This window comes from Mus caroli, chromosome 2, assembly GCF_900094665.2.
Source record: "Mus caroli chromosome 2, CAROLI_EIJ_v1.1, whole genome shotgun sequence".
Lineage (NCBI taxonomy): Eukaryota > Metazoa > Chordata > Mammalia > Rodentia > Muridae > Mus > Mus caroli.
The window spans coordinates 130828061-130840696 of record NC_034571.1 but is presented as its reverse complement, the minus strand read 5'-3'; the positions used below and the strand labels follow the sequence as shown (position 1 = coordinate 130840696).

Below are 12636 nucleotides of genomic sequence, written 5' to 3'. Positions count from 1 at the left end.
GTCTTTGAGCAAAAATCCTTTCCACTGGACATCCAGTTAATAGACAACTAGACAGTAATCACAAGGACAGAGCCTGCATAATGGAAATCATTACTAGCCCACTAGAAAGGCTCAAAAGAGGCAACCGAGGGAAGAGGTTGATGTGAAGGAAACAGGGCCCAGGATCCTCAGATGCCCCAGGCAGCAGCCAGCAGCACGCACTCAGCATCATGGCATCCTCAGAGTGGCAGTCTCAATCCATTTTTACAGTTTCATCTTACCCAATGCTGGCCAATTTTCAACTGGGAAACTTTCCACCCACCACTGTTGGTTATGGAAATAGATGCATAACCTCTGTTTTGAAAGAAAATTCTCCAGAAGTGGTTTTATTGGAATATATATTATGAAAGGTAGAGGGAAGCGTTTAAAACAAGAAAAACAATTGGTCAGTAAGAGGAAGATACTGCTGCGAAGGCCATAGGAACGTCATCCCTGGAAATGCAAAGGCGTGATTAGCTTCCACTGAAGCTTCTCAAAGACTCGGCAGATCCTCATAACCCACTGGCTTCTATGGGCCCCTACATTTTATACTATTTAGTTTACTTTGCAGTTTTCTCTCAAGTTTTGGTCCAAAGTCTTCCAAGGCAATCGAGTCAACCCAGAGGGTGTAATTTAAGTGCCATGTTAATCTTGGGTCCCAATGATGGCTCTGGATCATTCCCAACTGTCTTGGGATAATGCAACCAAACATGCGGATTAACTTTAAATAGCAGCAAAGAAGAGATGAAAGCTGAGACTTTGGTGGATTAAAGATCTTTGCAATTCAGGTTGTAGCTGTGGTTAAGAAGATGAGGATGCGGTGGGGTGGGGGTGGGGGGTTCCAGTTCTCATACTTAGGAGTAATTCCAAAAATCTTTTGAGCAAGTCCATAGTACAGTCTGAACCTGGATAGGTGAAAGATTCATAATAAAGTCTACAGAACAATTATTGGAAAGGTACAAAGAAAATATGTATGTGTGTATAACTATGTATAGAATTACGATTGAGTATATGGCTGTGTTATGAGCGAGATATACGTGACACAGGGATATACATCTGATTGTTATCCAAAAGGCCAAAGAGCACTGAGGCTGGGAAGCAGTATGGGAAATGAAGTGAGTATATAACAACTACACTAAAACTCTTATTTGGGAGTTTGTTTATTTTATTTCTGGACCCAATTAAGACCTTGGCAAACAGCAATGCAGGTCCTGTGAGAAGGCAGATGAGGTTCAGTACACTGCTCTCTTAGTACAGTGGGTACATAGAGAGAACTATGGCGACTACAGCTCCGAATGCCAGCCAACCACCAACTCCATGACAGGAATATACAGGCATCCATCCACTCACTCACTCACTCACTCACTCACTCACTCACTCATTCTTATTTACTGAGCAGTCAGGCTTCGAACAATACAATTGATTAACACATTCATTGTCCTCTGATGCTTTTGCCTCAAACTACACCTTCTTTAGGAATCAAAGATATCGAACACTTTGCAAACAAATGTTCCCATGAAACAATCGTCGTAAATGCAGTGGCACCAAAAGTGACAGAATTAATTTTTTACTATTTCAAGGGCAACAAAAATACTAAAAAAAGCAAATCTATGAACCAGTTTTATTTTATTTGCATTTAACATGATTATACACATTCATGTGTCTAACAAGATCTGCACTGTTACATTAAAAATACAGTACAATAACATTCAACATGAGGTACTTCATATTTATATATTTTCCTTCATAAATAATGCGGTAAGCTGCTAAAGTCAAGCACACTGATGCATGGTTGGATGCAGTGTCCTGAATTAGCTGAGCTTATTTAAACACCTTAAAAAAAAAAAAAAGACAGTTCAGTGCAATAATTATGTAGAAATTAGACCATTTACTTAAATACTATCTTAAGATATGATTAAAGAATGTTGCATTAGAACTGCTAGCCTAGTTACCCTTATCCCCAGTATGAACAATGATGAAGACTGCCAGGTATGCTGGGCAAAGCATCTACAGCATTTTCTGCTTAATGAAGTTGTGTTTATACACTAGAGCTGCCAGCCCTGTCAGAACAATGATTTTTATTCTTACAAACTACAAAGTTCAAAATTACCAAAGAAAACCAAAGCAAGCGCATTATCTTTCAGTTTGCTGAAAATGCATACAGGAGAATAGGTTCAGAACCTAAAATTTCTTACTTTAGGTACAGCATTTCAATCTTACCCACAGTTCTTGGCATAGGCCAAGTGAGAAAGTGGATATATCTTTTTGGAAACATAATAATGATTAATAGTAAGTTAAGTTCTTCCATCCTCAGTGAACTGCACTTGCCCAGCCACATGGAGGGTGGCTCAGTCACAGTAAGAGAGAGTTGGGGATAGACACTGCCCCTTTAAGGCTATCACACCCAGCCCAACTATCTTACAGGATGCAATCTGTGCTAAACAAAGTTCCTTCTCCTCTGGCTTAAAATTAAGTGCCTTCCAGTCACTTTGCATGTACCATACCAATTTGTATGGTAGCTATGAATTACTGAAATGTTTAACCATAATTGTAAACAAAAACCTTTGTTGAAGTAATTTTAATTGACAATGTTACCTTTATCTCATTGATGCTTTGCCAAAACTACAACCTGTCATCCCCTTTATTAGGAAGCAATTAAGAGATAATTTTGGAAAGTTGTCATCAATAACAGCTTTTGGTCAACTATGTTAACAGATGTATGTAATGGCAAAATGATTAAAACATTTCCCATAATCCAGTGCTCTCCTCCACCAGGGAAGCTGGCCAAAGGCCACAAGCCCATATCTGCAAGGGAAGAAATGGCCCAGATGCCCAGTGAGTAAAAGCAGTCACTCACTGGGCCTTGCTGGTACCGGCAGGGGGTGTGTGGGTTAGTTCTGACACACCCACCACTAGCCAGGCAGAGAGGAGGCAGTTCCTGAGTTGGCAAGCACATTTGCATGCACATATTGCGCAGACACACACACCCCAGGACTAGCCCCTGCTCCAGATAAGTCAACTTTGGCTTACAGAGCAGGAGAAGGAGGCGGCCAGGGACCACACTCTGGGTGGCGGGGAGCCATCTCAGGATCACACTGAGCAGAAAAGCTGCCCAGAAACACATGGATATTTCAGCTTCAAGTGACTACACTGGACACTACCAGGGCCACAGGCACTAAGCCAACACGAGCCATCATGGAAAAGGAGAAGTTGTCTGCGAGCTTTTCCCTCTTTGCGGATGGTATCATGGACAAATAAGAACTGCATGTGATGCTGATGAGGTGAATACTCGGTATAACCCAGTGTCACTCCGAACCATTTTTCAAAAACCCTGCAGTCATATATTGGCACTTTAAGATGGCCAGAGGCCAGGTTCTAGCAGTCCAGAAGCTTGTTCATAATCAACAAATAAGATCGTCTATGGTCAACATCAGATAAAGAATGTTTCGATTTAAAAGAAAAAGCATAAAAAGTACTTTATCACACTGACAAGTAGTGCTACAAAACCGTTACTCCATACCTCTAAAGAACTGTTTGGTCCTCTTTTAACAGGGGAGGGGGTGGAGAAACGGGAGTCCTATGCAGTAAGACTTAAGAACAAACCAATAGTGTGTGTGTGAGTGTGTATTCGTGGGGGGTCCAAAACTACCAGGCCAGAGTGGCTTTTCTGAATTGTATATGCTTCTTTCTCACTGGTAACCTGACTGCTGGTTGTATAGGCATTTTCAGGCTTCCCTTTTACCCATTAGAGTATAAATTAGCAAGTTTGCAAACTTTCTTTTTATCAACAATGACATTTTCCAATTTCATCACTTCTGAAGGAAGCTGTCTGCATTCTGGTATCTTGTCTTCTAACCTGAAAGAATATAAGTCTGCTTTGTAGTTGGAATCATGGCCTAAACAAATATCTAATTCCTTACATCAAGAGTCTGAACTGTTTAGTGAGTAACACATATATGAATGTAAGATACAAAGACTCTAAAAGCAAGGCCCAGAAGCCACAAATGTAAAAGAACAGAGTCAGACTTGACTACTGGCCTAGTGTTTACTTTCTAAGTTTATTTGTTACAAAGCAAATATTCTTTCAAATTTGTACACTGAGGTTTACCTGTTCTTTGTTTTTGCTTTTATTTATTTATTGAGAGAAAGGGGTTCTGTTTAAAAATAATGATACTACTTTAGGATACATATTTCCATTCATCAAAGGAAATTCAAGTTGATCCAAAATCTTCTTCAGAGGTACAGAAGTAGGAGGTTGGTGGGCACTTGGAAAAGCACACGATCTCCCTAGGCGTACAGACGCAACTAGAAACCCACAAAGCCTGAGTAAGAACTTGGCTCTTCTAAGCATAGAGTTAAAAGCGGAATGTTGCATTTTAGCCTGTACATAATTACAAGGTTCAAAGACATTAGAAACTGCCTACTGCTTCATTCATTACAAATGACCTGTGCTGACCACGTATCTGCGGATGAGCTAAGCGTCAGGCAAGGAGGGCCCATGCGGGCACCTCATGCTGCATAAAAGAAGAAAAGTTCAGGCGTAGAATATGAGTTCGGGGATCTGCCCTCCCTGTACACCAGTGCCATTGGTGCTGTCTGAGGAGCACTGGAACTGGACAGTCACCTTGCCACACTGAACTTCCGTCATGCCTTCCTGCCCAAAGTAGCTGAGTTCATTGCCGTCCAGCACCACACTGGCTGTGTAGAAGGTGTCTGGCTCAATCTGCACTGGATACTCAAACCACACAGGGAAGGTATTGCTGGATCCGTCTGAGAAGTACTTGCTCAAGTTCTGGCCCAGGACAACGCCCTGCCGTTTGAGTTCGATCTTTGCGCTGTACTCAGCAGAGCCACAGCTGGAGCCGTACAGCCCAAAGCCTGCGATGAACACCCTCTTATCAACGGCAAACTGGATGCTGTCACAGCGACCCCGATAGCGCCACTGGTTGCTCCGATAGGCACATGACTGGAATCGGTGGCAACGCTGGGGGACCAGGCCCTTGCGGGCTTTACTCACAAACTGCAGCTCTGGTTTTTTGGATGCAGTGTACCAGAGGAAGATGTCATTGGTCTCATTGAGAGTCAATACCCCGGACTGTGCAGCACCATTTGCAAAGTCATCCAGGGCCATGGTGGGGATGCGGATCAAGTACAGGGCCTTTCCTAGGACCTTGCGTTTATTTTCAATGCTCAAAGCCAGATCTTGCCGCTGGCATTCTACCTCAGCCCAGTTCAGGGCTGCCTCAAAAACCACTATTTCTTTGGCATTCAGCGTTTCCCTGCGGAGGATACTTTCGAGCGTCTGGAAGTCGATGTCACAGAATCCCTCAGACTTAAGCGCTAACTCAGCCTGGGCATCAATCACCTCCCAGCAACGCTGTGTCAAGTCTGGCTCCTCAAACAGGCAGCTCTGGGAGAGAAGTACGCAGGCGTTCTTGGCGCTTAGGCTGGTCTCCAGGAAATTAACACAGGCTCTGGCGAGGTGAGGGACTATGTACTTTTTGGCAGCATACAGTGTGGCCAGCACTGTGTCTGCAGCCAAGTCAATTTCATCACAATAGATGTATCTGAAAGAAAGTAGCCAGCATGTAAGCAGATTTCCACACAACGTACATGAGCAGCAAGGAAGGAAGCCACTGCTTTCAAGCCTGTCCAAGAGCATACTTTCATGTGACAGTCACTACAAACACACTAAAGAAGCCTCTGAAATACAGTCATAAGGTATTAGGATTTCAGCTCAGCAGTAAGCTTATATAATTAAATGGATTAACTGTGTTGCTATTCATCTTCTATCTTATAAAGACAAATTCAGTCTATTTTCAACAAAATAAGAGATACTCCAATTATCTAAAAGAATATCAGAGATAAGATTACGAAAACACAGAAAATTTCTATTATACTGTATTAAATGTTAAAGCACTGACATTCCCAATCCTATAGCTTAAAAATTATTTATTAAAAAAATTATTATTAAAAAATTATATATGTGTGCCTGCGTGTATGTTTGGGCACCTGGGAACTCTGGGAGTCCAGAGGAGTGCACTGGCTCCCTGGAACTGGAGTTATGGGCAGCCGTGAGCTACCTGAGAAGGTGCTAGGACCCGAATCCTGGACCTCTGCAGAAGCTGCACTCCTAACCCCTGAGCCATCTCTCTCTTCAGCACCAGCAAAGTTTAAAGTAGACATATATAGCTCTATTCCACTTTCTGTTTCAATAAAAACAAATGTCTTTTGAAACTATAAGGTCAAAATTAAAAATCTTAATGATTTGGGACTTTCCTAAAACACAAAATAAAACCTGATATTAAATATTTCTGAAGTGGTTCCAAGTTTAATAAATCACCACATAAACTTCAACACTACCTTTTCAGTGAATTCCATAAATCTTGCGAGTATTAAAGTTCTAAACTCCTATTGGTCCTATTTTCAGAACTAAAGCAAACATTCCTTTCCCCTGCATCTATTCAGAGACAAAGCAGAGAGCCAGCTCACATGCACACTGATTCTGTGCTTTAGGGAGCTGTAGCTATCTTAGGAGATGAAATACTTCTTGTTGTTTGGGGGAATACTGGCAATTTCTTGAGACAGTCTGTGAAGGTGGAAACGACCTGCTATCTTATATTACAGGACAAAAGGATAATCAGTGAGAACTTTGCCCATGAACAACAATGAGAAAATTTATCAAAGTTTTTAAGCTAAAGCAGTGGGTACTTTGATTTTTTTTATAGTAATTTTATTTCATGTTTGTAAAACATACCTAACTTAAGAAACCAAGATTAGCTTTCGAGAGGAAAAAAAAAAAAAACATAAACAAGCCAAAAGGTTTCCTCAGTAATAAACACTTTCTTCCAGGAAACTGTCTTCTCTATAGGCTAAGCCGGTTACACCGGCAAGACCACTCAACAACACAGCTGCAGTACAGTTGTGCTTTGCCTAGGGCCAGGACCAGGAGAGCATCCAGAATATGGGCTGGAACTCAAGGGAGCTGCCACTCCTTTTCTGAGTACAGCTACTCCCCTAGGACACAGGAGAGGGAAACCTCAGTTCCTACTGCTGCAACTGTAGCATAGCAACAAGGCAAATGGAGCCTCACTCACGCCCTGTTCTTTCCACCCCACCTGACTCCATAATTTTTAAAAACTGCACTAATATGCTCTAGGTAATACATCTATTTGCACGAGAAGATATTTGGCAAACAATGTATCAAATGACTTGATCAAGATGTAACTTTCCGACATTCTTGCTCCTGTTTCCTGACTGTACATGTGTCTGGGAAACAACACTCTACTGGACTTCAGTGAGGCCAAGATGCTAAGTAGGGCTGCATTCCACCAACAACAGATGGCACTGTCACACACAGAGCGGACTTCACAGGCAGTGAGGAAGGGCATGGATCCAAACAGGTCGAGAGGATTCTCGGTGGTGGTCTCTAATGGACTGATGCTGAAGGTTAAGAAGTGATGAAGCAGTTACTGTTATGGTCCTTCACATGCTCACTTGCCTTTAATCTCCCTGCTCCCGCTCCCCACTGGGAGCATTCTAGTTCAATTAGGCTTCAAAGCCATTACAGGACCAGGGAATTACATACTTAAAAACTCTGAAACTGACTAGAACTTATTTTTCAGTAAGCAGTAAATAAAAAATAATGATTGTTTTAAAAATTGTAAGAATATTGTCAAACTTTTTGACCCACTTGGCAACTTTTCTTCAAAAACATTGTTTTTTAAATTTATTCCAATGAAATGAAATTCACAGATCAATATATAACCTTGAACAGTTAAGAAAAACCTTATAAATACAACTTATAATAACTAGGCTTAATCTCATTGTTTAGCATTAGACACTGGTAAAGATGATTCCCAGTACCCGATTAACATGCATTAGAGTCTGTAAAGGATCTATGAGATATGAAATTTTTTATGTAAATATGTGACTACCACAATCTTTTTTACGATTTTATATTACTAATTTAAGATTGTTTGTATTAATCTACAGATAACTATAGGAAACAATCCCTTCAATAATCTCTTCATCAAAAAAATTGCATTCCCAATTTTGTGGGTGAAATATATGTAGTCAAAGATGAGATACTTAGTTCCACTTCTGGTGGCATTAGACAACACAGAAGGCATGTGTCGCCCTAGTGTTGCTAGCGAAACAAGGTACACCACTGCTCTCATTGTGAAGTAAAGGTATATTTCTCTGACGCCTCCTTAAAGTGTACTGCTTTCAGAAGGAGAGCATCCCTATTAAACAGTGTTTATTCCAGAAAGCTATTTTTCTTTTAAAATGTCCCTAAAAGCAGCTCACCACTTGAGCTCTTTGCCCCTAGGCTGTAGGCTAAGGAATGACTCTAACTGCCTGCGACATTCCATAGGACAGAAGCACGGTTCTCTCTAAGACCATTTACAAGGCAAGCAGCACCCCCTCTCTCTCGCTTACAGGAAACTCAGATCTGACTGAGAGGCCAGCAGAGCAGGAACACAGCACAAGCAAACTCTTTCCAAACACACACATAATGCTTACTTCAGCATGGCGAGGAAAGCAGCAGGTTCGACATCTGGGATTCGGATTTCATCTTTGTCCTCAGCAAGTTCTCCGTAAAACATTGCATGGAACACTGAGCTCCCGACAGCGAGGACGTACTGTGGAGAAAGGGAGAGCTCACTTCACACACTAAACTGAAAGCAGTTGCAGAGTCAATCCCAAAAATCAGCTAGCCAATGAGGGCCGGGAACATGGAAAGTCCATAACCCGCAGTTTTAAACAGCCAGGCTATGGTGCACCCTGACAGGGGAGCATGAGATTTTCACACAAAACGGGCTCTCTATCAATATCTCAAAGCTTTGACATTAATATACACTCCCACCCCATTGGGAAATAAATAAAACCATGGGTTCTTTATCGGATTTCTATAGGTACAGTAAACAGAGGACTTTCCAAACCAGTTACAACATTTCCTAGCCCTGGAGAATGAGGAGGGCACGTTTCTGGCTGATATATACAACCGTGTAGAAGGAAACAAAGACAAAATGAAGTGTGGCCAAAGGTCTCCATTCTCTGTAACTGGGAGAACCATGCAGTGGCTGCCGGCGGGCTGCCTGCCCACACCAAGCTCTGTGCTGACAGGGTCCCTCTATGTAAATCTCAGGACTAAACCGGTAATGCAGCTGTTGCTTACTTTGTGTCCTGGCAACCGCTGAGTCCCACCTGGTGGCCCAACCACAAAATGTACGTCTGCCATCAAGTCATTATTGAACATCACCGCATTTCTACAAACAAGAGGCGAGTCATTAATTCACAACAGCCTGTATTCCTAGCAGCCCTTCCCCAACACACAAAACTTAGAGTTAAGCTAAGCAACAACAGCTCAGCGTTCTACTTCCCAGCTAAAGAGCATACAAAGGGTCCAGCCACACCACTGCCTGAAATCACTGCATACACATGGCAAGGAACTCAAGTTTTAAAAGTTATCTAAACTTTTACAGGGCTTAGGACAAATGAAGGGTTTCCTGTCTCTGTGCTCCACAGACACAACCCTGCTGCTTAAATGTTACAGCTTGCAAAAATATTTTTATCTAAGAGGAAAACAGCTGTACTGCTTTGGAAAAGATACAAGGCAGCTTTCCATTTCCAGTAGAGCCTCCAGGGAAGAGGAGCCGGGATTCGTGGTAAACTGCATTACAGGTCATGAAAAAACAGAGACTTCACCACTGGCAAACTTTGAGAGTAAACACGCTGGCCTGCCAGCAAGGGCGCTTACCTTTCTCTGATGGTGGGATAAAGACCCTGCCAGTTGGGGGCCGGGATGAGGTTGTTGTTACAGAGGTTGTGCTGGTGCTGCTGCTGGACAGTGGTGCTGCTGGAGTTGGCTGGCTTCTTACGGGGGAATATATCAGCAGCCATCTTCTTCTTCTTTTTAGTCTTCAAGGTAATTATTTCATAACAAACTGGGGGCAACTTGCTGCTCCCACTGCCAACGCTGCCGCCGCCACCGCCACCGCTGCTGTTGGCTTTCTTTGAACCTTTTTTGGACCTGTTCTTTACTGTCTCTGGAAGCATCAAGAAGAAGGTGAGACATTTCATGTTCTTTTCTTTATCATCTACCATGAGTACAGGATGTCTCTCTTTAGAGCTAGATCTCGCAAATTTGCTCAAACATCAAGGCAAAGAGGCTAGCCGGAGCTAAGATGTTAACAGAGACCGACAGGCTGCTTTTTTCCTGCTTTTCCCAGCCAGGCAAGGTGACCTTTTCACTATGTTGAAGAGAAACTGGCTTTAAGTTTTATCCAGGACCGGATCTGTTAAATACATTCCCATCATGATTCCTGGTTTTCTTACTTGCGCATAAAACCAGCCGTTTTCTGGATCACCTGCAAAGCTGAGCAAAGGAGGCAGGCAGAGAGAGCTGAGGCGCTTGCTTTCTGAATTAGGTTAGCAAGACGTGGTGAGCCCAGCGAGTCAGTGCGGCCGGCCGGTGAAGTTGTGTGGTGAATGGATCGGGAGAGGAGAGTAGGTATTACAGCCCTGCAGACGGAGTCAGACAGCCAGAGCTCCGAGCCAATAGCTGAAGCCACCAATCAGGATTGGATGAAGCCAAACAGTGACACCTATTGTAGCGTGCACAGCTCTGATATTAAAGGAGCAGCAGTTACATTCTCTTTTCTACTGTATATTTAATTAAGATAAACAGCAAATGAAAGACATTTGCAAACAGGAAGGGAGGGGTTTATTTCTCTTTAGTACAGGAACATTTTCATTTCAACCAAAACAAGCAAAAGCCATTAACAAAGAATGGGAACACATATGTCTAATCTCTCTTTCTGGCAACAATCTTCCTCCTAGCAGCATTTACTTGCAAGTATTTTGAACAGGATCTCCTAGACTATAAAGCCAAAGGGAACCAATGTGCTGAAATTAAACCAAACACATTTAAGCCCAGCCAGGGTAGGGGAGGGGGGGTGTCTTTTTTTAGTCTCTGGATGTTTTGCTAAGGCTCCGCATTTAGCTTGCTTCCAATGTTCTCTAGCTGGGCACTGATCTTGGACCTGTGTCCCAGGTCACAAAACACAGTTAATTACGATGAGCTTCCACCAGCATACTTAGCTGTACTCAAGCATAAGGCAGACTGTAGATATGAAAATAGCATTCATTCAAATGAGACAACTCTGATAATCAGTGTCTAAACCCTGTGATTCACTGCAGATAAGTCAGATGGGGCACTGCTCGGGATCTCAAAATCCAACGCTACTCTTAAGCCTACATTTAATCTTGTCATACAAATTTTAAATAATCCATAAACTCTAGCACAGCACCAGTAGTAGGGCTATTTTAAATGATCAAAGTCTCCTATTAACTAGTTAAAAGGCAAAAGATCTCTTTGCTTTACATGAGAATAAGGCTTTCGGGCAGCTGCCGGTAAAACAGCATCTACTGGAGCTTCACAGTTTGTAGAGGCAGACTAGTGACTAGAGTGACTCCCACCCCATCTGTGGGATTACTCGGGTTTGTTCAAAGTAGAGAGGCTATCTGCTGCCTCTGGTCCCTGATCCTTCAGAGTCCTGGCCCTGTGTGCTATGCAACATTCGCCTGCATGGAGACTCCTCAGCAAATGAGAACACTGTTACTATAACTAACAGTATTACATACCAGAATAAGTTTTTAAATCCCCTAGCATCTTAATCCTAAATCATTCCAAAGGCGTTCCTTTGTGTTGTCATTATTTAAAGCCATTCGAAAGCCTCTGCGAGCACAGAGTATGAGAGAGACACAGACAAGGCTACCTATCCCCATTTTTGATGGAACCAAGTTGCTGCTTATTTATGACAATCATTGTATTCTAGACTGCAGGGCTAAGACACCGCACATCAATACCCTTGCAAGTCACCTTCAGCTGTACTTTGAGGCTAATGTTAGAGATATGATAACCTGTTGGAAAGTATCTAGAAGTAAAATAAAGTACTGGTAATACAAGAATGGAAACCAGTGTTTGGATCCCCAGCACAGGAAGGAAGGAAGAGAAGCAAAGCACAGCCCAGCAGCCTGTACCTATAACCCTAACTCTAGCAGTAGGTAAGGGTTATTAGTTAGGCCTTGGTAGCCAGTTAGCCTTAGCTCATTGGTCAGCTACAGGTAAATGAGTAGACTTCGTCTCAAAAAATAACAGAGAGCAGTGGAAGACAATGTCAACCTCTGCCTCCCACCACACACACACACACAAACGCGTGCACGCCTATATACATTACATATATACATCACTCACCACACAAACATACAGATACAAACATCCACACCCACTACAGTCACATATCACACCACATACAAACATCCCACATATCATACACATAACACACAAACAGCTATGTCCAATATACACACACACTCTCACAGAGAGACAGACAGGCAGACAGACAGATAGACTCTCACTCACCCACACAGAACACCGAGGAAAAGGCACTAAGAAAATAAGCAGCTCCTGAGTGAGCTGCCTACCAGGAACAGGTCAAACAGACGGCCTGTCTACTGGCTGCTCCTCAAGTTCTCAATCAAACCTGTCTGCAAAGCCCTTCTGATAAGAGGCACTTCTGAGCGTAAATCCCAAACATTTCTAACAGACCC

The 12636-nt window shown here is 42.6% G+C and overlaps 1 protein-coding gene across 3 annotated transcripts in view; it reads right to left on the bottom strand.

Moving 5' to 3' along the window:
• Positions 1–1625: 1625 nt before the first annotated feature.
• The window catches only part of Btbd3 (BTB domain containing 3), a 30702-nt gene continuing 19691 nt past the window's right edge, over positions 1626–12636 (bottom strand). Inside the window, exons 2-5 of one of the 3 annotated variants that reach the window (XM_021149695.2) lie at positions 9782–10070; positions 9200–9290; positions 8545–8663; positions 1626–5585 (exon numbers count right to left, since the gene is read on the bottom strand). In XM_021149695.2, the coding sequence (XP_021005354.1) occupies positions 4553–5585; positions 8545–8663; positions 9200–9290; positions 9782–9924 (1386 nt within the window). In that variant the 5' untranslated portion in view covers positions 9925–10070 and the 3' untranslated portion in view covers positions 1626–4552. Of the gene's footprint in view, positions 5586–8544; positions 8664–9199; positions 9291–9781; positions 10658–12636 lie in introns of those variants that run through there. The other 2 variants (XM_021149683.2, XM_029474002.1) reach the window with 2 other exon arrangements.